Source organism: Rhinopithecus bieti, unplaced genomic scaffold (genome assembly GCF_001698545.2).
Source record: "Rhinopithecus bieti isolate Rb0 unplaced genomic scaffold, ASM169854v2 scaffold_13313, whole genome shotgun sequence".
Taxonomy (NCBI): domain Eukaryota; kingdom Metazoa; phylum Chordata; class Mammalia; order Primates; family Cercopithecidae; genus Rhinopithecus; species Rhinopithecus bieti.
The window spans coordinates 338,380-365,892 of record NW_016807444.1 but is presented as its reverse complement, the minus strand read 5'-3'; the positions used below and the strand labels follow the sequence as shown (position 1 = coordinate 365,892).

At 36.0% G+C, this 27,513-nt stretch overlaps 1 protein-coding gene across 1 annotated transcript in view; it reads left to right on the top strand.

Moving 5' to 3' along the window:
- LOC108535757 (CUB and sushi domain-containing protein 3-like) overlaps nt 1-27,513 on the top strand; it is a 460,532-nt gene that overhangs the window by 271,375 nt on the left and 161,644 nt on the right. Inside the window, exon 4 of the mRNA XM_017882026.1 lies at nt 8,910-9,104. Coding sequence (XP_017737515.1) covers nt 8,910-9,104 — 195 coding nt within the window. The remainder of the gene's footprint in view (nt 1-8,909; nt 9,105-27,513) is intronic.

The following is a 27,513-nucleotide window of genomic DNA, read 5'->3' as shown; positions in this document are numbered from 1 at the left end:
TTCAGAAGAAAATGCCAGGGGACAACAGAAGATGCGGGACAAAGGAGCACGTCCTAGAGAAGAGGACCAGGGTCTGCCAGGGCAGGAAGTGCTTCACAGTCGCTGTCTGACAGGATGTATGCATGGCCATGCTCTTTAACTGTTGAATAGTCCCCTTTATTTGCTTATTCACATGGGGTTATGTATTGTAACCATCTATTTTCTGCTCCACCAGGTCTCTGTTCCATGAGGAATTATAATGGGCCTTGATAGAAAAACGATAACAACAACAACAGCAACAACAACAACAGGAACAAAACTGCTGTGCATCTCCCAGGGAAGTTTGTTGTTGTTGTTGTTGTTGTTGTTGCTTTCCCCTAACATCTTCCCATTCAACTCAGTAGCCTGGAATTCAACATTTGCAGCAACCGAACTTCTCCTTGCAGGCAAAGGACAAAGGCAATGTCCTAGGGGAGGATAGAGTAGCAAGATGGAAAAAAAAAAAACGAGTCCCTGATGGCCTGAGGGCACAGTCCAATCTCTCCTAGCCTAGAGCAATCAGACAGTCACATGAAGGGAAATAACTGCTATCTTATTCAAGCAATTCGCTGTGACGTGTTTTTTTTTTTTTTTTTTTTTTTTTGGCAGCATCAGCATCAGCTTAGCATTGACCCTAAAACAGCTAATTTCAAGTATTTCCAAAGTGCAACCCTAAGATTATTTTCTGAAGTTACATTCTGTGTTTCCTCATATGTATCAGCCTATTCAGATCAACGTTTTAAAACCAACCTATTCTGCACACCGCTCTTGACTACATCTTGGACATTCCTCTCTATGGGTCTTATTCATATGATTTATTTGACTCTTCTGAATCCTCTCCAACTAAAACCTTACTTAACTCATTTTATAAAATAGTCTTCCTTTGGTATATGCATATAATAGTTAAAATTGTTTTTTTAAAAATCAGCTTATGGAATCAGTTTTATTTTTTAATTTCTAGGTCATTACCATGTATGTCTTATTTTTCCAACTTGAGTTATGTTTCAGCAAGATAGAAATGGTGTCATATTTTATACCCACTTGACATTTGTGCCTCAGGCTTCAGTAATTATTTGGTGATGGATTAATTGCAAAATACAGTGGCATTTCTCAGTCATCATATTTGATGAATATATAATTCCAGTAAGTTATCTATGATCAGCTTAACACATCTTTTTAAAGAATTAAATTACCTTTATCCAAAAGTCTTAATACAGATACTTGTCCCAATTCTGTCAGAGGAGAGTCATTTTTCTATTATTCTGAATCAATCTATCAAATGTTACTCTATGCTAAATGCAATGTTATTCCATGTCCAGAAATTTTAATGTGAGTATGACTGCTATTATGCTTCCCTTTTGTATTTGTATTTCTTTGGTTTTGGTAATATTCTGGTAGTTATGTACAACAGAGTTAGTTTCTAATAATCATAACTTTTTATATTTCATCATCCTTTCACCAAACTATGTTAACACAATGGTGGTTATAGAGTTTACAAAACAAAAATATAATATTGTTTTTGTAAATTCATTTTGGATGATAAAATTTATTTAGCCAATGAAAGGGCACAGATATTTTCAATGGAATGGGCATTACCTCTTATTCATGGGTCAACATAACTAATGGCTAGTCCTTGTATATGGTGCAAAGTATTTTCTACCTTGTATTTAACCATAAATCTACAGCTGATGCTCAAATATTTTTCTATAGTGCCAGTGGACCTTATCTATATCCACAATATGAAAACAGAATGACATTACCAACACAGCATAAATTTTTATGTGTTTGGTTTTATACTAACTTTTCCACCGCTTCATACTTTCTTCCCTTGGAAATATATCCATCTTACCCTAAGATTTATCGAAATATTTTTTTAAAATAACAATAGACTTTTCTTCTACTGCTTATAATACATTTTAATCAGTGTTCATTCCTCCCTAAAATCAATCCAGTACTCTTAGGCAGGCCAGCTAAGACAGTACTATCTTGCTCTTATTTCTTTTCTAGCAACCAGTAATTTGGATTCCCTTTCAATAAGTTAAAATAATAACAAACAAATAATAATAATAATAACAACAAATAAGATATAACAGTTGTCCTTTTGATTAGCAACTCTGAACCTTTTCGAAGTTGCAGGATGACTTCCAAAATGGCAAATGTGGCCTCATGTTTGCAACATCTCCAGCATCCCAGTGAGGTCTGTGACATGACTCCAGCTTAGAAATTATGCTTATGGAAGGGAAATGGCTTACAGAAGTGAATGCATTTTCACAGAGAAACAGAATTGAATCACATAACTATGTAATTTGACTCATACAAAATCACATGTTGCCAATGTGATCCAGTGCTTATTAAAACAAGTTTAATTCATGTTATTCCTACAACTCTCTTCTATACTACAGATTCCACTCTATTGTTTTGTATTTAAGCATTTAATTCTATGAGATCTGTGTGATAATTAACTTTAAAATTTTTCTACTCAAGGAGATAACACAATTAGTTTAATTCTTCTTTGCTGGCAACAGTACAGTGTGCTAAATTCCTGATACACAAAGATGAATTAGAGTCCCTCTTCTCAAGACGCTCGAAGTCTGGTGAGGAAGTAAATGTATATAGAAATAAATTTCATTCAATTTTATGTACTGAAATAAAAGACCATGAGGACGTTATAGATGCAATAGGTGATTCAAAATACTCACAAAATGTTTGCTCAAACTGAAGTCCCCAGGTAAATTCCTAACTACACCCTTTATGTCCTGTGTGAATGAAATGGTTCAACATTTGTAATAAAAAACATTTGGTATCACCAAAAAATTTGGAAAATGGATTTATTTGTTAAGTGTTTGGAATTCTTAGGATGAGAGGTACTGGGTGCAAAACATTTTGTTTCAGCTTGATGTTATGCTCTCCTAAATTATTTTTAATCATCTGGGAAATAAACCCTGAGATTAGTTTTCTCTAAGAAGCACAAACAACTTGATTTTACTTCCCTTAGTAGATATAATTTTGCAGTGTTTTAAAGCATTGTTAATTGATCTCAGCAGGATCATGCTTCATCTATTTGACTGAATAATTATGCAATTCTGTAGTCAGGATGTCCGTTATCCCTTTTTAAAAATTTTCATTCCAATTTTCAAGGTAGGGTTTTCTTCCTGATAATTTGTGTAACATTTTGCCTTTGGCAACTATTCATGTGCTCCCGACAAATTGGATATTTTTTTAAGGAAGAGGCTGTTGTAATATGTTTATTAGTATTAATCACACACTTGTTTTTCTAAATTTATTGATAGAGTTTTATTTCATTTCTCCAAGGAAACCATAATAAAAAATTTGTTCTCTTATAGTCCTTTATATATACTCTCTTTCAAGATTTAAATTGTGTTTTAGGCTTACTTATTTTGTTTTTAAAAATTATCTGGATTTTTTAGCCTGCAATTCATCAAATATATCTTTTGATAACTACTGTGCTTGGAATGGTGCTTAATATATGATACCAAACAATAGACAAAAGAATGAAGAAATCAATGACACCTATAGGGGACTTTTTTTGAATTTGTTTATACAAAGTTTCTGCCAAAAGTTAAGATTAGACCTTGTATTTCCTTTATGATTCAGAGAGGAGCAATTGAATTTTACCCTTGACTAAATTACTATTTTTTATTAATTTTTAAGACCAAGAGTGATCTAATGTACTTCATTACATTTAATGAAAATTTGATACTTATGACACGGCCTCTAGACAATCAATAATATAATCACACCTAATTTTGATGTCTCAAATACACAATTGATTATAATAACAATAAAACTTCAATTTATTGAGTTAATATTTGTCACATATTGAGTGCTTACTAAAAATATACATGACTAACATATATTGTTTTATATAATAATATCAACAGTCTTATAAAATTGGTATTCTCATATTAAAATAATATGCATACATTATGTTGGCTACTAATTTTTTAAAAATTAATTTTTATAATTCCTTTTATCACAATTTTCCTACTCAATATTGAATTAGTATTAAATTAGTAAACTTACCCACTTTATATCATGCATGCTTATGAAAATCTCTGCTCACATGTACATTTATAGAATGTATTTTAATTATTTACTCTCAATTACTCTTTTAAAAAGCAGATAGCACCGCACCACCAAATATTTAATGAGGATATATTTCTCCTTCATATTTATGAGCCTATGCAAAGGATATACATCACTGTGTGAAGCCATCTATGATAAACCCTTTTGAAATAGTTTTTCCCAATCTAGTTTCTACCCTACCCTACCATTTCCATGAAACCTGTCTTCATTGTATTGTCAAACCCAATAACTGTTACAGTACTTTGATTCTTACACTTTTCTATTTCAAATATACTTATTCACTGCCCTTAAAAACAAACAAACAAAAACTATCTTTTACCCATTTCACATCACAATTAAAGCCTTTCTTTATCACGAAATCCTTTCCAGATCTCCTCTTAATCAATACTAATTCAGATTTCACCATTGTATGCCTTTAGTATAACTTATATGTTTCCTTTCTGCCACATGTCACAATACAATTAATATGCTGTAAATTACTGATGTATTACTTTTAGTAACCACCAAATCATAAACTCCATGTCTACTTTTTGCTAGACTATATCCCCAGAGCATTGCTGATGATAGATGCTTAATAAACACTTGTGGAATGAATATCTGCCTTTAGTAGATAGCAATATATAATTGTGAAATGATCTAAGATTTTTGAGTTAGGAAACCTAAGTTTGAACCACAAGTCTACTATTTATTAGTGGATGGTCTTTGGAAAGTTACTTGATCTTCCTGAGTCTCAGTTTTCCTTTCTACACAATGGGGAGAATTATACCTATAATGTCGAGTGTTTTATGAGATAGAAGTGGAAGAATGCCCAAATGCCTATCAAAGCTGATACTCTACAATGAAAGTTGACTTTCTCAAATTGTTAACTCAGAAGGCAAGGGACATGTTGTAGTATTAACTAGTGCACATCATAGAGCAATGTTAGTGGTAACTCTTAAAAGCTTCTAATGAATAAAATAGTGTCAGTGTCACTTACCAAGTAATTTATCTTTTCTTTTAAAACTAACAAAGAAGAGTGTCGCTAAACTCTACCCCTTCAAACACAATTGAATTTTTAAAAGTTTATCTTGTATATTTTCCAAGGAATTATTTTGCAATATCAAAAATCTTTTACACTTTAGAATAGTCTCTTGTCAAAATGTCTTCATATTTGCTGATAATCTCAATACTGTGGGAAGAGAAGATAAATAAAATATACATCTTTCCAGCCAAAATCAGATGGATTTTAATTAGACTAAATGATTTGTTATGTCTAGAGCAATAAACTTAACATAAAGGGTCTCTGACATTTTCCGAGACATATTTTGAGTACAAAGTCTTCAAGTTTATTTTTCAGTGATCTCAGTTCACCAACCTGCCCACTCTAAGTGCTCAACCAAGAATATTGTGTAAATAGTTTTACAGTACTTCCTCCCCTACTCCAATCCCATTTTAATCTTTGTATTGTGGGACATTAGAAGACAATTTATCAGATTCTATAATTATTTTGTGTTAGTCACCTAAACCTCTTAATATATTACTGTCATCTGCTGGTAAAGGAAGATAACTGAAGTCTTTTCAGCAACTCTGCTTTTAGGTGTAATAATTCACTTCAAAAACACATTGAGATAACAAGCATGATGTGTCTAGCTTGCATGTACATCTGATGAATTACAAAAAAAATCTTCCCTTATAAATTTGTGTTTTCCTTAATAATGTTATATATTTTAAGCAATATCACTTACTGTAAATACTTGCAACATATATTAAACATTATTTTACAGTTTGATTTACTGAACATGGTTGAGTAATTCATTTTCTTTTTTTTTTTTTTAAGTTCGGGTACATGTGCAGGATATGCAGGTTTGTTACATAGGTAAAACTGTGCTATGGTGGTTTGCTGCATCTAACAACCCATCACCTAGATATTGAGCCCAGCATGCATTAGCTCTTTTCCCCATCCACCCCCACCCTCCCACAAGTGGCCCCAGTAAGTGTTGTTCCCCTCCCTGTGTTCATGTGTTCTCATTGTTCAGCTCCCACTTATAATTGAGAACATGTGGTATTTGGTTTTCTGTTCTGAAATTCAAATTCTGGATGGCTGGAAGAAACATTATCTAAAAACTGGTCTATCCTAGCAATTTCTAAAACTCTTTTTATTGAAAGTAAATTTAATTCAAAAGTTTAAATATGCAGCACTACTTAGTTTTAAAATGTTAAGAGTAAGAAGCGAATGTTCAATCGGAACATAGTCTTTTTTGACGGTGGGTTATATACTTCAGTTAGTGACACATCTTACTTGCTTTGCCTTTGACAATGCACATACACAGCCTAGAGAGAAGTCCTGAATTAAAGAGTTGGGAGAAGACAAAAAACATAATCCATGAGCAATGGTTATAGAATCAGGATCAATTAAACCTGAATGTAAAATATCTTAACTGTCTTTACAAATTACTCAGTTAACAGATGATGATGGGTAGATGTTTCTATAAATGAAGACGATAAACAAGCACAAACAACAGCAGGAATTTCCTGAAAATAGAGGCCAGATATGCTTTAAAATTGTCTTCTTTGAGTTTCATTTTGAAACAACCTAAATTTTTTATCAGTTTTAGAAATAATTCAGCCACTAGGCTGGAGATTAGGTAATCTATTAAGAGTCCATTCAATGTTACTATTCATTCACTGCTTCACCTGACATGATTTCCATTTTGCTTTAGGTACTTTATTCTGGATAATATTTATTTGTTCATTTAAATCAAAGTTAATTTTGAGTCCAAAAACTATTCAGAGCTTTCTTCTCTTTCATTTTATTCCCCCACCTAGTTGCTTCCTGTGACATAATTTGGAAACCACTTTTCTCCTAGACATATAACTTTATGATAATTGAAGTCCTGACCTTAATTATTTTTTAGGGGGTAGAAGGAAGAGGAGTGATTTAATTCTAAGGCCAAAAGAGGTAGTTTCATTAAAAGTATCGCCTTTGTTATTCTATATTCAGGGGATTGAATTCTTGTTCATTTTGTCAAAACTTATTAACCTCACGGTCTCTTGGAGCAAACATCTCATCTGTTAATCAAATGATTTTCCAAAAAATTAAGTATTTCAAAATAAACTACTGTTCAACGTGTTTCTTTAAAAGTTGCTCAAAATTCACAGACAATAAATTAGTATTGTTTTAGTGAAAATTCACATATAGCATATGTCTTTGAGAAATAACAAAATAAACAATCAGAAATAACCTTCACTACTGACACTTTAAATATTTTACAAACTTAAGTTTAGGATGTATTATTAAGAAAATTGTCTATTGAAACCATATACATTTAGTAAATATTAGTCAATTTCTTCACTTTTTTAGTTTTAAGAAACCTAAAACTACATTTTAAAACTCAGAGTAAATATTTTTTCTCTAAAATATTTGGATGTCCTGTGCTCAATACATTTTCTTGATGAAATTGACCTCATACTGGAAATTAATCTGTGATTTTCTTTTACTTGCTTTGAAAAGTTTAGACAAAAAATTTAACATAAGTTTAAAAAACACTCTCAAAATTAAGCTATATATTGTGAACCATTTTGTGTTTTAATATTTTTGCTTAGTATTGACATTGACATTTTAATTATTACAATAGTTTGTAATTATTTGAATCAGCATTGTAATATTATATAGAACTTCATAACTGCACAAATGAAATAAATATAAAAGCAAAATGGGAAAATATTTTACTTTTATTGCAACATCACTCTCAGCTTGTTATTTTGCAAGAACAGTAGTTCCCACATAGTCTTAATTAGTTTCCCTTAATATAACCACTGATGTAACTGCAGTAAAATGGCCAAAACTAAGAAATTAATGTTTGCACAATACTATTAACTACCGACTTTATTCAAATTGTAATATCTTTTAGTTCATTAATTACTGTTTGTGTTTTATTATTATTTGTAGTATAAAGGTAATATAACAGTAATAAAATAAAATGTACAAAACAATACGAGAATAATCTCTAATATTTTATTCTTGAAGTTCTGCTATTTTCAATTTTTTCATTTAATCTAAAGTCGGATTTTTTCTGAATTGAATATTATTTAAAAAACTCATGTTTGTATACTTGTTTAGTTTTAAGCATCAACTAATAGAATAAGAAGGTGATAGATAAAACATTCTGATATATCATTCTCCATATATTTTGCCTATTGATCTAATTAAAATGTTACAACTGTTTGCACTTATTATTATCATTCTTAATATACACTCAAAGTTAATAACAAATAATAGAGCCGGAATTCTAGCTCATCCTACCTCCCTAACTTTAAAATTTGTCCATTTACTACTCCACTGTGTTTTTCTCATTTAAATGAAATAAAGGTTTCCATGCAAAATATGTATTTTATCTAGGTTCATGGTTTAAGATTAAGCACTGAAGGACTGAAGATAATATTAAGGAAATGAATTTGATTATTACTATGTTATTAGAATGTAACTTTGAAAAAGCCATGGAATTTTACTTATCTGAGTAAATATTAATATACGAGTAAAAATACAAGTAATGCTCTGAAGACTAAGTAATATGATATCTAAAACTTTCTAGCATAAAGAATGACCAATAATACCTCTGTGATAAAGTTTGGTTTTCTTCCCATATTTCACTGTCACATGTGTTGGAATAGAAGACATTTCCTTTCAGTGACTCTTCTCCAAAGAAATAAGAATATCCATATCTACATATATAATTTTATAAATCTGAAACAAAAAACTGCTTATTGAAATAACTGTAAACTGTCCTTTTCCTCCTTTTTAATAGAATTGCAGAGTAGCTCTTGTGGAAATCCTGGTGTTCCGCCCAAAGGTGTATTATATGGTACAAGATTCGACGTCGGGGACAAGATCCGCTACAGCTGTGTAACTGGATACATCCTTGATGGCCACCCTCAGCTCACCTGCATAGCCAATTCAGTTAATACAGCTTCGTGGGATTTTCCTGTTCCTATCTGTAGAGGTAAAATGAAAACACTTTAAAAACGAGAGTTGTTATCAGCCAGTGTATTTGAAAAATGTGTTTGGTGGCTGTTTCTTCTACAGCATCTAAAGGATAGAGAGTCTAGGTATGGTGACTCACACCTGTAATCCCAGCACTTTGGGAGACTGAGGTGGGTGGATCACTTGAGGTCAGGAGTTTGAGACCAGCCTGGCCAATGTGGTGAAGCACCATCTTTACTAAAAATACAAATATTGGCCATGTGTGGTAGTGGACACCTGTAGTCCCAGCTACTTGGGAGGCTGAGGCAGGATTATTGCTTTAACCCAGGAGGAGGAGGCTGCAGTGAGCTGAGATAGCACCATGGCACCCCAGCCTTGGAGACAGAGCAAGACTCTGTCTCAAAAAAATACCAAAAACAAAAAAAAACAAAAACCTCAAGGATAAATGGTCTCATATACTACATGAAAAGGAGAGAAAAATACTAAATTTTAGTATTGACTAGTATCTCTATCACATTGCTTGTGAAATTAGGTAGTAAATTATATATATCTATGTACATAGTTATGCCTGCATTGTGTATTTATGTGTTTCCATATTTATATTTAAAACATGGAGTTTATGATGTTTAGAAATTTAATTAGGCTGTCAAAATTGTTTAGCTTTAAGAAATATTGACTGAGTCTATGAATCTTTCTGATAGAAGACAGCATGGAAATTTTTGAAATTGTGCTGTATTTGTTTACTATCAATACTATTAAGATTATTTGTATCATGGGGAAAACACAATAATATAATAATGTGGACAAAGTTTCAAAATACAGAGCATGGGAAACAGAACATATTCAACATTAGCTAAGCACATGGATGGATTTTTCTTACAAAGATTCCGGAGGCCAACATTGTGTTTCCTCGTGGCTTCTTTTATTCCTTAAGAAGCATGTGCTTCTGTAATTCCTCCATGACTGGGATGTGGGAATGTCCAACTGCCCATCTAAATTACTTTGTAGCTTCCTCCCAAACATGTCACTGCAAATGCATACATCACAACCTCCTGGTAATTAGACACAACAAGCTTCTTATCCCAGCTTTGTCAATTGCCATGTGAGTTACCTCAGGAAAATCAGTTCAACAATTTGAGTCTCATTTACCTCATTTAACTAATGAAAACAAAACAAAACACAAAACACCTGTTCCATTTGTTGTGCGGATTAAATAAGCTAAGCTACACTGGCTGCTTAGTAAAAATGTCTGCTATATGGTGGCATTCTTTCAATGTTAGATTCCTTTGCTGTGTATGCTTCAGCTACTACGGCTACCACAATTACCTCTATCATTACTGCTACTGCTGCTGTTGCTACTAATATTGCATAACTACTATTAGCTATCATTTATTTAAGCACTATAAATATACTATGAAATGTATAAGCATTATCACTTTTAAATTTCACTATAATAGGAAACTGAAGCTTAGATATTTAAAAATAATTGCTTTAGATTACTAGCTGGTAGACATCAAGAACTATGAAGAGTTCTGACATTTTACTGTACTTTCAAGTTAAAATTATTTGCCACAGTTTCATGGATGATGACGAAAACACAAGACTGTTGAGTCAGAAATAAAGGATAGTTTATTACTCACAGCAGCACTAGGAGCAAGAATAGCAGGATTTGTGCCAGTTTCCCAAGCCCTAATTCTCATAGAATGGCATGAAGACTGTGAGATGCCTGCACAACTTACTAAATGATATTCTAAGAGCTGAACCATGAGCTTAGAAACCTGAGTCTTTTATAATGGACAGTAGTCACTCCCGTTCTTTCCTCTGGAGGGAGCACCACCGTCTCCGTCCCTCAAGGCTGTAAGCTGAGTTATCTTTTGCTCTGGTGGAAAACACTATATTCTCTTTGGCTATTTTCCATACGGAAGGATAACCAGGTACTAAAAAGGAGGACAACTGGTACCTGTGCTCAAAGATATGCAGAAACATGAGTGTAAAATGGAGAAATGTCTCCAAAAAGCAAATGGACTGTGGCAGAGGCCAGGTCTGAAATATTCTCTCAGGTTCCAAAGCCTGAGCTTGTTACCTTTTTGGTATGTCACCAAAATAATTTGTGTCTGTAAGAACTTTTCTTTATAATGGGAGAAATTGGATATTATATGGAATATTATATGGAAATCAGCAGAAATGCAGTCTTTTTTTTTTTTTTTTTTTCAAAAAAAAAAAAGCATAAAACTCCCTAAATACAAAGAACCTATTAAAATTCTTTTTTTTTTTTTTTTTTTTTTTTTTTTTGAGACGGAGTCCTTGCTCTTGCCGCCAGGCTGGAGTGCTGTGGCCCGGATCTCAGCTCACTGCAAGCTCCGCCTCCCGGGTCCTCCATTCTCCTGCCTCAGCCTCACCGAGTAGCTGGGACTACAGATGCCCCCACTTCGCCCGCTGATTTTTTGTATTTTTTTAGTAGAGACCGTGGTTTCACGCGTGTTAGCAAGGATGGTCCTCGTCTCCTGACTCGTGATCCTCCGTCTCGGCCTCCCAAAGTGCTGGGAATTACAGGCTTGAGCCACCGCCCCGGCCTAAAAATCTTAAAAACTAAGTAGTTTACAAGGACTTAAGACCACTTAAAACTAAAAAGTAGTTTGAAGAGATTTCCAGTGGAGCATTCTCAACACTATTGAAATGAATCTCCGTTGTTCAGATTCCTTCATCTCAATTCAGACAACAGGCTTTGGAATCAGAAAGGGCTTATTCTGAATACTGACTCTGCCGCTTACTGACTACAGACTTTGAGTAATAATTGAATTATTTTGGAAGCTTTTTTTTTTTTTTAGTTATACTGGGATGAAGAGATAGGCAGACATACCCAAATCATAAACCTGTTAGAGTTTAATGTAATAACATTCATAAAACATCAGGTACATACCAATTTATTACTTATGTTAGCTCTATCATCCAACTTTTCCTTAGCACCTGTTACTATTTCTTCCCTAAAGGATATATAGTCAACAAAGACAAATTCGAAATGGAATAATATCAAATGTCCTTCTATTCAAATCTAACCCTAAAACTAACACTTCTTTGCTTTTTTTTTTTTTTTTTTTTTTTTTTTTTCTGTTGCCATTTTGGTGTCAGGGTTAAACTCTGCTACCAGAGTATTTACTTCCCTACTCTTCACTCCCAGGTCCCAGCAAGACTTTTCCCTTGATTTCCACTCTAACTTCTATGATTTTAAAATCTATCAAAATTGGCACCCACCATTTTTGAAAATACTACCTGATTAACTTGAGTCTACCCAGGTCACTTTTTTCTCCTCAGCTGTAACACTAATGAATAAATTGACTCATTTGTATGTATTTATTAAGGGCCTTCCTTGTGCAAAGCATTATGTTATGTGCTGAGAACCAAAAGATTGATTAAGAAACAATTTCTGTTTTTAAGAACCTGTGGTCCAGTGGGGCAGAGGGTAATCAAGTAATTGCAGTAATGTATGCTGATTGCTTTAATAGCAGAATCTGTAGAGTAAGCTAGGAATCTTGGTAAGGAAGGTATTAAGATCTCCCATTGAGTGCAAGGAAGTTCAGCTAGGGACAATGCTTTAAGAGAAGATTTTACAGAGAATTACTAAAAATACAAACTATATAGAGCAAGAACATTTTGAATGAAGCAATAATTCATGTAGAAAGTACAGCTTCTCCTTTCTGGCCTCAAAATTAGTTATCACATATTACTAATATGCACTGGCTAAAGGTAGAGTCTAAGTCATACTTCATAGAACACATGAACTAATTTTCTAAGGCGTGATTTATCTGCCACTAACCAATTTTTTCATTAAAACTTAAAGAATGGAATAGTGTATATGCAGTGTGTGTAGTTGTCATTCATTTCCAAAGAAAAAATGGCAGATTGCTCAGTTCATGCCTTCCCTCTGCTTTTCTTTGCCACTTGATAGCATACTGATTCTTCAATTTATAACTTTGCAGGAGGCTGATAACTCTGTAATGATCTACTCATTGCTTTCCCTGGAGTTTACGCAGAGCCTCTTCTTGATGAAACCTTTGCTTTTAGAGAGTTCTTTTGATACTTCCTAACAATGGTAGTTTAATTAAGAAAAAATGTATTCCACACCAACCTTGAGGGTATGGTAGAAAGGTTTTGTATTTGTTCACAGGCAGGATGAATTTTATCAACACCATTTGGTAGTATTTGTAAAAGTCAACTAACTGCCTGCAATGTTCTGTACAAAGTGAAACCTAATTCCTATGCTCCAGGTCTTGAATGAGAATACCTGGAGCCCATGATGTAGCTTCAGAATCTTTCTTAACCCAGTTCTCACAGATGAGGTGGAAGACAAGGTGAAATGGTTATGTTATTCCTATGTTAAAATTCAAAATTCATAATTATATTTTGCATTCAGAATGGTAATAAAATACACATACTCCAGGAAAAACTAATAGAATTGTATGTAAAAGAGATACATACTTTTGATGGAAGAGTTAACATATTAAGATTTAAGAAGGCAGTCAATAGGAAACATATGGCTGCATTAGAAATGTGAATTTTAGATTAAAGAAAATTTTAAAAGAGTGGCATGTTGTATTGATCATTTGAGTTTATTTGTAGCCAAAAATAAAGAACTTGGACTTCATAGTAGGGCTCAGGGAAAGGACAAATCAGTAAGGGGATGTGATGCTATAAAATGTTGACAGAGTTTACTGTGACCTGACAGGTCACAGTAACCAAACCAAATATTTACAGTACATATAAGCAAAAAGGCTAATGAGGAAACTGTCGCCTTTGACAAAGAGAAATAAATCTTCTTAGTTTTATTCTTGGAAGACCATTGTCCACAATGTGTTAGAGAAATAACTGATGAAATAAGAATAGCAGCTTGATTTGTCACCATATTATATTATTCTCCTGCCAAAAAACTTTGATCAACAATTTTCTGGATCAAAGTGTAATACCAAAACATGGAATTGTACTGAGCAATAAAAGACAATAGTTGGAGAAGAAAGAAGTAGGAAGCTTTAGCCTAGTAATTTTTAAAATTTTATATACGAAAATTCCTCCAAAGAGGTAGTGACTTAGTTAATGAAAGGATATTTATTATGTTTACTTGTTCCCTGCTCTGTATCTGGAAATTACCTCCTAAAGGCAGTAGGAAATCAAAAATGCCATTTACTTTATGCATAGTAAGTCCCAATTACATATGAGTAAGTGCTGAAATGTGATATCAGAAATATGATACTACATAAATAATAGATAAGGTTATTGATAAAACTAATTTAAAGAAAACTGAAAAGTACTATATTGAAACAAGACACAAAAATAATTTGGTGCCATATTTCTATTCATTCCCATATAGTGCTTAAACATAATGATAAATTGTACTTTGCCAAAATGAAAATATATTTTATTATGATATTTTATGTACTCAATCAAAACAAAGTCCAGTTTTTTCTATTCACTCTAAAGATTATTTTAAGCATTTTGTAGCTAAAATCTGTCGTTTTTTTTTTTTTTTTTTTTCTTTTCTTTTTTTTGAGACAGTCTTGCTCTGTCACCAGGCTGGAGTACAGTGTCACGATCCTAGCTCACTGCAACCTCTGCCTCCCAGGTTCAAGCTGTTCTCCTACCTCAGTCTCCCGAGTAGCTGGGACTACAGGTGCGTGCCACTACACCCAGCTAATTTTTGTATTTTTAGTAGAGATGGGGTTTGACCATGCTGGCCAGGTCTCGATCTCTTGACTTTGTGATCTGCCTGCCTCAGCCTCCCTAAGTGCTGGAATTACAGGCGTGAGCCACCACTCCCAGCCTAAAATCTGTAGTTTTTAAAAACATTTTATTAAAAACCATTGTAAATGGCCATTTCCTTTTTTCTTAAATGCATTCCCAGAGAAGACAATGTGTTATTGTAACTCTCTGAATCGCAGAGAGAGCAGGGTCAGTGGTAACCTCTTTTACGCCCAAGAAGAAAAGGACTCAAACGCACTGTTGAATATAAAAATGTCATGAACCATGTATTAAAAATTATTTTTGATGATTGAAGCATTATGGTTTGATTGAGTTCATTTTCAAATATCCTATTTTAAATATTCTTTCAGAAAATGTTTTAGCACAGACTTTGAGTTCCACCACCACACTTGCCAGTATCTGAGCAATATTATTTGGGCACATTCAGCTTTCGTTAGCTCTGTCATTTCACACAGAGATCTAGTTTCTTAATACGAACAGTTATATTTGATGCTAATGAGGAAAACATGTTGTGCATGTCTTTTAAAGAACAAGCAAGTTAAGCATTAATTGTTTGGTAATGGAATTATCAGCTCAAAGCCTGCTAACAAAATTGCAGTGATGTCAATCCACAAGGAAAACTTTGCAAGTGTCACAGGTCACTTGCTGCTGCTTCAACACCCCCTGGAAAATGCAGGCTATTCAATCAACAGCCAGATCAACACTCAATAGTCCTATCATGCACCTTAATCTTGTTTTGAAAAGTACATTTGTGTTATAAAATAACATACATGTCCTGACTAGAGTATTTTAGTAGTATCCAGTGTGATGGAGCAAAGGCAACATGATTTGTCTTTAGGGATAGAAAAGTTGATTTATATTTCTGCCATGTGTTACTTGAGTGTGTTATTTCTTATGTCAAAAAATCTGAGCATTTTTACTTATTTCAGAATTGTGAAGGTTAAAGAAATTAGATTAAATGATAATTTTGAAAAGTTATATAATGCTTAACACATAGAAGTGCTCACAACTACCTAATTAGTTCTAAACACATAAAAGTAAATTATTTTTAAAATCATATAGAAGTAATAGCTATCACTTGTTATGTTTGTGTTTACCATATTTAAAATATCTATTGACAGTTAAACATGTGCCTGGGTTCAGAAATAATGGAGAATATTTTAAAAACTCAGATAGTCAAGAACTCTGGAAAGAGTGGACTCTAGACTAATAAAAGCCTTGGTTTGCTTCATATCTCTGCCACCGAGAAGATATAAAACCTTAACCTATATATTTAATTTTTTAGACCTCAGTTTTCTCACTTGTATAATAGGGGCAAGTCCTACTTACTTTATAGTATTAAGGTAAGGATTATGTTAGTTAATGTGCGTAAAATACCTAATCAGTGGTATTCAACAACTAGTAATAACTACCTTATTTTTTTTATCATGTTCACAACCAAAAGAGGACAAACAAACTAACATTTATTTGTAAAGATATATTTTTGAATATGATAATAACGTTGAGATATGGGGTACTGAAAAACTAAGAGTACCAGAGAATGGATGTATCTAGGTTCTGGGATCATACAGGCAGTAGAATTAATTTTTTCAGCATTAAAAGGAACTTTAAGCCCCACATTACCCAAAAAATTAGGTGTGGATCAGCAAGTATTAGACATCGTTTTTGAACATATATTTTCCAAAGTTAACATAGCATTTCTGAATTATCTATGTCTGGAAGTTCTCACATTTGAAGTATATTCAATAATTAAACTCATATATTTTATTTTTTGCTTAGTATTATTGTTTTTTGAGACAGAGTTTCGCTCTAGTCTCCCAAGCTGGAGTGCAATGGTACAATTTCAGCTCACTGCAACCTCCATCTCCCGGGTTCAAGTAATTCTCCTGGCTCAGTCTTCCAAGTAGCTGGGATTGTAGGTATGCACAACATCCAGCTAATTTTTGCATTTTGAGTAGAGATGGGGTTTCACCATATTGGTCAGGCTGGCCTTAAACTCCTGACCTCAAGTGCTCCATCTGCCTCAGCCTCCCAAAGTGCTGGGATTACAGGCATGAGCCACCGCACCCGGCCATAAGCTCATATGTTTTAAAAACTCACTATATACAAGTCACATTTCTAAGTATAATGATTAATGAAACAGCTCCAGGCCTCATGAAACTCAATCTGTTGAATATGGGAGTTTTGTATTTGAAAGGCAATCTGGGTTATTGTCCAAATGTGTATAGTCTAATTTCGTGCAAAAGGATCAAGGGATATTCTTATATAAACAATATATGTTGGCCTTATGTATGTTTCTTATGTTCAAGGAAGAAAATCAAGGCTTCCTCTTCTTATCCTGCAATCACTCTTGGACCCACCATGGCAACAGTCAGCCATTGGGGAACATTATGTTCCCCATTTTGCATTTGTGAGTTGTGTCTTCTTTCGTTCAGGCAATTATTTACCTTTTCCCCTCATCATGTATGCAATAGCTAAAACATTTTTGTTGGTTTACTCTATTATTCAGGTTTTTTTTATTCCTTCATCTATCATTCTTATTTTATACTAATCAATTTTCTTTGACGATAAAGAGACAATCTGTATGTTTTTTAGTATTATATGTTACAATCGTGTAAATTTAGAGATTTTTATTTCTTCAGTGGAGTGATTTTAACTTCATTCTCTTTCTGTGCAATTCCTAGAAAAATGTCAACTGTATATTTTTTAAATCAAAGACAAAAGTCAGTCTCCTTTTGAGGCAACTAAGTCTTCATTGCTTACACGAATTCTGTGTAACTTTGAGCCTTTTGTTTCTGGGAAGGCTTTTGTTTACTTGGAGTTTTTTTTTTTTTTGTTCACTTGTTTTGACAAATAAGAATTTTAAAGTAAATTTTCTAAATGCAAAATCCACATTGTTTAGGGAAAGTTTACATTTACTATAACAAATAGTTTAATGATGTTCCCAAAATTAAAACAGAATTTTGTAAACATTAAGTAAATACTCATTTCTATCACAAATCTACATTCCACAGTATGTAGAAGGAAAGACAAGTATATTATCTTTGTGTCCACAAAACATTCATATGATTATATAGGCCCATGTCTTAAAGAGAAAATGATGGAGCATGCTTAGCCAAAAATATATTGACAGCTTCAGAATCCCCTGTGGTGAAATAGACTGTTCAATGTATGATAAGAACCTTGAAAAGCAATCATCTAACTTCCTGCTAGGATATAAACTCAGTGAACCACAGCAATGACCATCTGGTATTCTGTTGTTCTTTGCATCGCCACCACTCTAAAGATGAAGCAAAATAAATTAGAATAAACCAATGGAGGAAGGAGAATAGTAGCCACCAGAGACATTTAATGCTATGTGACACATATTTTAGTAGACTCATTCCATGTGAAAAGTCCTTTGTGTTTTGTGCTAAGAAAGCATAATAATAGGTATTTTTACAGCAATCATTGGAGAAGGATACTTCGTACACTTTTGGTCTTATTTTCTTTTTCTCCTGTGCAATATTATTGATCACCCATTAACTCAGGAATTAAGTAAAAGATATACATGGTTGAACCATTCAGTGATGAAAGTTCATCCATATCATTAATAATAGAGAACAGAATTTAAATTCTAGAATTTGGATGCCTTCAAAACTCTACTTTTGGTCTATTACTGAATGTGCATGAAATCTAAAGGCTTTCTGTAACTACTTTTCTTAGGGTTTTCCAATTGCATATCTGACTCAAAAGAACATAAATAATTTTCTTTTACTCCATAATTTTTATGTATGTAAAACTGGGTCTAAATGCATTATATCTTTAAGGAGTCAGGGAGGAATTATTTTTTTCTATATATTTTTTTTGCACTAATTCCTTACATTTAACCAAGGCATTTCCGTTTACTGCTCCCTACATTTGTTGAAGTTACTATAGTCTTCAAAGCTAAATTATCAAAGCCACTTATTATCTATTAATATTTAATTTATAGCTAACTTTAAAAAAGCAGTTGATACAGCAAAAAAAATATGATATATATGGCTAAATAACATAAAGTGGAATTAAGGCAAACTATAATAAAAGAAAATAACAGGAGAGTAAGATGAAACCAAGAGCAAGGTTAATTTACAAAAGTCAAGTTCTGAATTCTTGTATCTTTGTTAGAATTAGCATTATATTTAGCTTTTAGTTTTCTTACACCCTAAACAAATCTGGAAAACATGATTAGTTTATAGTCTCACAAAGTAAAAGAAAATAATTTGTGATGAAAATTACTGGACAGAATGAAAAATTTCTTTTGCTAAACAACACAAAGAAGGCACAGTATAATTTAAGGAACTACATTATCTACAATATTAGTAATATGAAAGGAAAATTAGCTTCTCAGGTCAGGTTTGTATTGCCTGTTTTTACTGACATATAAACAATGCCTTTATATTGAAAAGAAGATAGAGAACTGCATTGGAGAATTGTATTCACAGAGTCAGTAAAATCAAATCATACCTGCCTAATGTCACTGGTCAAGTATGAGTGATGTATAACACAACTGTCTAAATTTAGTTCTGACCCAATTTTTATATATTTTCAAAGTTTGAATCTCTTTGTTAATTCATATATTTCGAATTTGCCCTGCAAGTTGGTCATCTGAAAACAGAATCAAAAGCATAATGTTTTTGCATTAATATTATCTTAATTTTTATACAGTTTAACATTTAATGGATACCTAATTTCTAGAATAAGTTTCTTTATATATTTTCACATTTTATATAGAAAATTCAGTATTAACATAGTTAACACAAAATTTATACTTAGCACTCATTTCTAATAACTTTTTAGTTATAAATATAGTATCAGACATTAATTTCAAGCTTTTCTGAAGTTGTTATATGATTGCATTTCTCACATGCAACTCTTTCTAAAATGGCTTTTGTTGATGAATCCTTTTATCTTTCATTAAAATTTTTTTTTCTAAACAATGGAGTTGAGGTCATTGACAATGCAGTTGCGTATTTTAAAAAGCACATTACAAAGTACTGACTTCAAAAAATTTACTGGGTATTCTATTGTTTTATCCCTATGTTTTTTTTCAAAATACAGCATATGATGGGCTGAAATGTTAGTAAGACATCAATATTATAACAACAGATTTTCATATTATAGGAGAGAGAACATAGTTTTATTTATATTTGTATTGTTTTAACAAGTATCTATTGAATGATAACGATGGACAAGAGGTCAATAGCTATTGCTGATTTTCAGGAGCTTTCATAGCTCATGGGAAGCATACATAAATAATTACATACTAGTAAGGAGTGAAACTCCATCTTCTAAGAAAGATACAAATACAATGCCATGGAAGATTAAAGGCATTTTAAAATTTTAACGTGCTGTGAAGAGTATTAATCTTGTTAGAGACTTAAAGAATAACTTATAAGTTTATATTGTATTGCCTCTCTCCTTTTATCTCTAACATTTAATGAGCACTCTGTCTGGGCCAGAGAAGTTTTTGAGGTATTCTACATATAATAACCCTTTTAATCTTTACACCCAGGCTATAAAGTGGATGGTATTTGGATCCCTATTATATAAATGGGAAAACTAAGCCACAATTAAGGTTAAGAAAATTTTGCAACATCATACAAGTAATAAAAGGCAAATCTAGGATTGGAATTCAAGAAATTTGATTAAACAAGCTCTTTTTTTTTTTTTTTTTTTTTGATGGGGGGATGGAGTTTCACTCTTGTTGCCCAGGCTGGAGTGCAATGGTGAGATCTCAGCTCACTACAACCTCTCCCTCCTGGGTTCAAGGGATTCTCCTGCCTCAGCCTCCTGAGTAGCTGGGATGACTGGTGCCTGTCACCATGCATGGCTAATTTTGCATATTTAGTAGAGACAGGTTTCTCCATGTTGGTCAGGCTGGTCTGGAGCTCCCAACCTCAGGTGATCTACCTGCCTCATGCCTGGGATTACAGGCATGAACCACCGCACCCGGCCTAGAGTAACACGTTCTTAACCACTATATTATTATTCTTTTCACGTTGTCTTGATTATACAACTTCCTCTTTCCATTTTTCTCTAATCTTTGCCTTATAAAGACTTAACATTTTTCCTTAAATAAAATCCCACCAACCACCCAAACATTTTTAATTTTATAACAACCTACTCTCTTGAGCCAGTGTCCTGCTGCTCCACTTTAATTCAACATTTAATATTAGTAATCTTTCCTTGTTTTTCTCTCTTCATAAAACACTTTATTGACCTTTCAAGATGTTTCAGTAGGTGAAAATTGAAAAAAATAAAAAAAAGCAGTTTCTGGGATTCGAGAACAAATGTATTTAGTCATGTATAACGTGTAGAGTTATATAAGTGTTCATCGTTTTGGTAAAGTAACACCTTATTTGGGGTAACTAAAAGTGAGTTGACTTTGGCTGATGGAGATAAATGTAGAGAAAAGAGGTGACAATTTCAACTGAGAAGATTGGTTGCAAGCATCTTTTGAAGATCTTTTGAAGAATTTGGAAGCTCAGACAAAAGAGTCTAAAACTCATCCTCTAACCTAGTATAAACTATTAAGTATATTTGATTATTTTAGAGACAGTAAATATGTTCTTATGACAATATGGCAAATACTATTCAGGTAAAAGTATCTATCATAAAAAGAGAGACCACCAGCAATAGATAGATTTGGTCTTCATTTTGGCAGACCCCAAAACGTTATGTTAGAAGTGGAGGACGGTTGAGCGAAGATTCTATTTGCCACCTCAGCAATAATAATAGCATGACTTATATATAATTTTATATACTATAAATTTAAGCATAACACAAAAATGACCTTATTTTACATTTCTAAAGACTTATCAATTAGGTACTATGATTTTCATCCTTACTTGTATCCAAACTAAAGCTAGTAGAGATTTAAAAACCTGCCAAAGTTTACAGTGGAATAGATATTACAACCTAGTAAACCAGAACCATTTTCTGTAACACCTTTGTGATGTTCTAAAACCTTTGCAACTTTCCAATGATGGTAATTTTTCTTACACACAATACTCTGAATTTATTGAAGCAATGCTATACCAGTTACTTGCCTTTGGTGTGAATCTACCATCACTGACTTAGATAAATCCGGATTCATCTCCTGGCATGTGAAGATGCTCAGAGAATAGACTAAAATTCCCATTATCAAGGAAAAACTGTAGTGGCTATTATATTGACCTTAATAACTAGTATGAATTTAGGAACATGCTGCAGTTAGTCCTCAATCATTGTAACCAAAGGACAGATTTAATTCCTTCTGGGACTATCTTTTCTTCCCCAGAAATTTTAGCACCTTCAGGACAAGTTGTGTTTTGATTCAACATCCATCCCCTTGAATATAGCACATATGATTCTTGGATCATATTTCAGATGACTTCTTTCAAAATAAAGGAGAGGAATTCTAGGTAATGTTCAGAGAACAAAAAATGTTATTAGGCATGTTGGGGTAGAATATTCATGGAAGACAGATTTATTATTTGCTTCCTAAGCAATATCAAATAATCCCCAAAGAAACCATTCAGTTATTTTTGAATAATTTCTCTTTATGCATTCTTTTAAAATTTAAGTAAATTTGACTTTAGATTAATGAATACCATGAATTATGTTTTATTTATATTTATAGGCTGTGGACTCAAAGGTCCTGGGGAAATCAGTTTGTTTTATAAAATGACATTCTAACAACTATGAAAAAATTAGAATTCTTCCTAGTTTAAGCTATTCTTCAATATATAATCCATAGATTGGGAAATAGTTAAATAAACATAAAATTAAACATTTAAAAAGTAGAATAAAGTGTAAAATACATAAAATAATGCCTTATGACTGAGCACCTTGAATACATTAGACATTTTGAATTCAACACTTAAATATATATTACCATCATTTCCAGACCGGATCACACCGGATCAAACCAGACCAGACTGGATCAAACCAGACCAGACCAGACCAGACCGGATCAAACCGGATCAAACCAGAACAGACCAGATCAAACTGGATCAAACCGGATCAAGCCAGACCAGACCGGATCAAACTGGATCAAACCGGATCAAATCATATCAAACCGGATGGTTTGATCCAGTTTGATCCGGTCTGGTCTGGTTTGATACGGTGTGTTCCAGTTTGATCCGGTCTAATCCAGTTTGATCTGGTTTGGTCTGGTTTGATCCGGTCTAGTCTGGTTTGATCCGGTTTGATCCGGTCTGGTCCAGATTGAGCCGGTTTGATTCGGTCTAGTCTGGTTTGATCTGGTTTGATCCGGTTTGGTCTGGTTTGATTCGGTCTAGTCTGGTTTGATCCGGTTTGATCCGGTCCAATCCAGTTTGATCCGGTTTGGTCTGGTTTGATCCGGTCTAGTCTGGTTTGATCTGGTTTGATCCAGTCTGGTCCGGATTGAGCCAGTTTGATCCGGTTTGATCTGGTCTGGTCCGGATTGAGCCGGTTTGATCCGGTCTGGACCGGTTTGAGCCGGTTTGATCCGGTCTGGTCCAGTTTGAGCCGGTGATCCGGTCTGGTCCGGTTTGAGCCGGTTTGATCCGGTCTGGTCCGGTTTGATCCGGTTTGATCCGGTCTGGTCCGGTTTGAGCCGGTGATCCGGTCTGGTCCGGTTTGGTCCGGTTTGAGCTGGTTTGATCTGGTTTGATCTGGTCTGGTCCGGTTTGAGCCGGTTGGATCCGGTCTGGTCTGGTTTGATCCGGTGTGATCCGGTCTGGTCTGGTTTGATCTGGTTGGATCCGGTTTGATCTGGTTTGATCCGGTTTGATCAGGTTTTGATCCGGTCTGATATGAGGTTTGAACTGGTCTGGTTGGGTTTGATCCCGTGTGATCTGGTTTTATCTAGTTTGATCCGTTTTGGTATGGTTTGATCCGGTTTGATCCGGTCTGGTCCAGTTTGATCCGGTGTGTTCCGGTTTTATCCGGTCCAATCCAGTTTGATCCGGTTTGGTCTGGTTTGATCCGGTCTGGTCCGGTTTGAGCCAGTTTGATCAGGTTTCATCTGGCTTGATCCGGTTTGATCCGGTCCGATCCGGTTTGATCCGGTCTGGTCTGGTTTGATCCGGTTTGATCCAGTTTGATCCGGTCTGGTCTGGCTTTATCCGGTTTGATCCAGTCCGATCCGGTTTGTTCCGGTTTGATCCGGTCCGGTCTGGTTTGATCCGGTGTGATCTGGTTTTATCCGGTTTGATCCGGTTTGGTGTGGTTTGATCCGGTTTGAGGCGGTCTGCTCTGATCGGGTTTGATCCGGTCCAGTTTGGTTTGTTCCGGTTTGATCTGGTCTGGTCTGATTTGATTTGGTTTGATCCGGTCCGATCCGGTTTGATCCGGTTTGATCCGGTCCGATCCGGTTTGATCCGGTCCGATCCGGTTTGATCCGGTTTGATCCGGTCCGATCCGGTTTGATCCGGTTTGATCCGGTCCGATCCGGTTTGATCCGGTTTGATCCGGTTTGATCCGGTTTGATCCGGTCCGATCCGGTTTGATCCGGTTTGATCCGGTCCGATCCGGTTTGATCCGGTTTGATCCGGTCCGATCCGGTTTGATCCGGTTTCATCCGGTTTGATCCGGTTTGATCCGGTCCGATCCGGTTTGATCCGGTTTGATCCGGTCCGATCCGGTTTGATCCGGTTTGATCCGGTTTGATCCGGTTTGATCCGGTCCGATCCGGTTTGATCCGGTTTGATCCGGTCCGATCCGGTTTGATCCGGTTTGATCCGGTTTGATCCGGTTTGATCCGGTCCGATCCGGTTTGATCCGGTTTGATCCGGTCCGATCCGGTTTGATCCGGTTTGATCTGGTTTGATCCGGTTTGATCCGGTCCGATCCGGTTTGATCCGGTTTGATCCGGTCCGATCCGGTTTGATCCGGTTTGATCCGGTTTGATCCGGTTTGATCCGGTCCGATCCGGTTTGATCCGGTTTGATCCGGTCCGATCCGGTTTGATCCGGTTTGATCTGGTTTGATCCGGTTTGATCCGGTCCGATCCGGTTTGATCCGGTTTGATCCGGTCCGATCCGGTTTGATCCGGTTTGATCCGGTTTGATCCGGTTTGATCCGGTCTGATCCGGTTTGATCCGGTTTGATCCGGTCTGATCCGGTTTGGTCCGGTTTGATCCGGTCTGATCCGGTTTGATCCGGTCTGGTCCGGTTTGATCCGGTCTGATCCGGTTTGGTCCGGTTTGTTCTAGTTTAATCCGGTTTGATCCGGTTTGGTCCGGTTTGATCCGGTTTGATCCGGTCTGGTTGGTTTGACACGGTTTGATCCGGTTTGATCCGGTCTGGTCCGGTTTGAGCCGGTGATCCGGTCTGGTCCGGTTTCAGCCGGGTTGATCTGGTTTGATCCTTTGATCCGGTTTGATCTGGTTTTGATCCGGTCTGATCTGAGGTCTGATTTAGTGTGATCTGGTTTTATCCGGTTTGATACGGTTTGGTGTGGTTTGATCCGGTTCGATCCGGTTCGATCCGGTTTCATCCGGTCCTATCCGGTCCGGTCCGGTTTGCTCTGGTTTGATCCGGGTTGATCCGGTTTGATCCGGTTTGATCTGGTTTGATCCGGTCCGACCCGGTTTAATCTGGTTTGATCCGGTTTGATCCGTTCTGGTCTGGCTTGATCCGGTTTGATCCGGTTTGATCCGGTTTGGTCCGGTCCGATTCGGTTCCATCTGGTATGATCCGGTTTGATCCGGTCCGATCTGGTTTGTTCCAGTTTGCTCCGGTCTGGTCTGGTTTGATCCGGTTTGATCCGGTCCGATCCGGTTTCATCTGGTTTGATCCGGTATGATCCGGTCCGATCCGGTTTGATCCGGTCTGGTCTGCTTTGATCCGGTTTGATCCGGTTTCATCCGGTCTGATCCGGTTTGATCCGATCTGGTCTGGTTTGATCCGGTTTGATCCGGTTTGATCCGGTTTCATCCGGTCTGGTCTGCCTTGATCCGATTTAATCCGGTTTTATCCGGTCCGATCCAGTTTGTTCTCGTTTGATCCGGTCTGGTCTGGTTTGATCCGGTGTGATCTGGTTTTATCCGGTTTGGTCCGGTTTGGTGTGGTTTGATCCAGTTTGAGGCGGTCTGCTCTGATCCGGTTTGATCCGGTCCAGTTTGCTTTGTTCCGGTTTGATCTGGTCTGGTCTGGTTTTCTTCCGGTTTGATCTGCTCTGGTCTGGTTTGATCCGGTGTGATATGGTTTTATCGGGTTTGATCCGGTTTGGTGTGGTTTGATCCAGTTTGAGCCAGTCTGTTCTGGTCTGATCCGGTCTGATCCGGTTTGAGCCGGTCTGTTCTGGTCTGATCCGGTCCGATCCGGTTTGATCCGGTTTGGTCGGTCCGATCCGGTTTGATCCGGTTTCAACCGGTCCGATCCGGTTCCATCTGGTATGATCCGGTTTGATCTGGTCCGATCCGGTTTGTTCTATTTTGATCCGGTCTGGTCTGGCTTGATCCGGTATGATCCGGCCCGATCCGGTTTCATCTGGTTTGATCCGGTCCGATCCGGTTTGTTCCGGTTTGATCCGGTCTGGTCTGGTTTGATCCGGTTTGATCCGGTCCGATCCGGTTTGTTCCGGTTTGATCCAGTTTGATCCGGTCCGATCCGGTTTGTTCCGGTTTGATCCGGTCTGGTCTGGTTTGATCCGGTGTGATCCGGTTTTATCTGGTTTGATCCGGTTTGATCCGGTCCGATCCGGTTTGATCCGGTTTGATCCGGTCCAATCCGGTCCAATCCGGTTTGATCCAGTTTGATCCGGTCCAATCCGGTTTGATCTGGTTTGATCCTGTTTTATCCGGTCCGATCCGGTCCGATCCGGTTTGATCCGGCTTGATCCGTTTTGATCCGGTCCGATCCGGTTTGATCCAGTTTCAACCGGTCCGATCCGGTTTCATCTGGTATGATCCGGTTTGATCCGGTCCGATCCGGTTTGATCCGGTCTGGTCTGAGTTGATCCGGTTTGATCCAGTTTGATCCTGTCTGGTCTGGCTTGATCCGGTTGGATCCGGTCCGATCCGGTTTGTTCCACTTTGATCCGGTCTGGTCTCTTGTGATCCGGTGTGATCTGGTTTTATCCGGTTTGATCCGGTTTGGTGTGGTTTGATCCGGTTTGAGCTGGACTGGTCTCGTCTGATCCGGTTTGATCCGGTCCAGTTTAGTTTGTTCCGGTTTGATCTGGTCTGGTCTGGTTTTCTTCCGGTTTGATCCAGTCTGGTCCAGTTTGAGCCGGTTTGATCCGGTTTGATCTGCTTTGATCCAGTTTAGTCTGGTTTGATCCGGTCTGGTCTGGTTTGATCCGGTCTGGTCTGGTTTGATCCAGTGTGATCCGGTTTGATCCGTTTCGATCCGGTTTGATCCGGTTTGGTCTGGTTTGATCCGGTTTGATGCGGTTTGATCCGGTTTGATCCGGTCTGCTCTGGTTTGGTCCGGTTTGATCCTATTTTTCATCATTGAAACAATAATGCAATCAATTTATATCCCACAGACAATCAACTGATCAACTGTTAGGACAAATTATTATTGAGTAGTAGTTTAATAATTTAATGAGAAATTCAGTCTATTTCACTGATTTTTCTTAATTAAATTCAGGTTAAATCTATAGATATTATAATGGATTACTATGGAGATGTTTCAGATAAAGTGACTTTAGGAAAAAGAATAAAGCTTGAGAAGTACATATG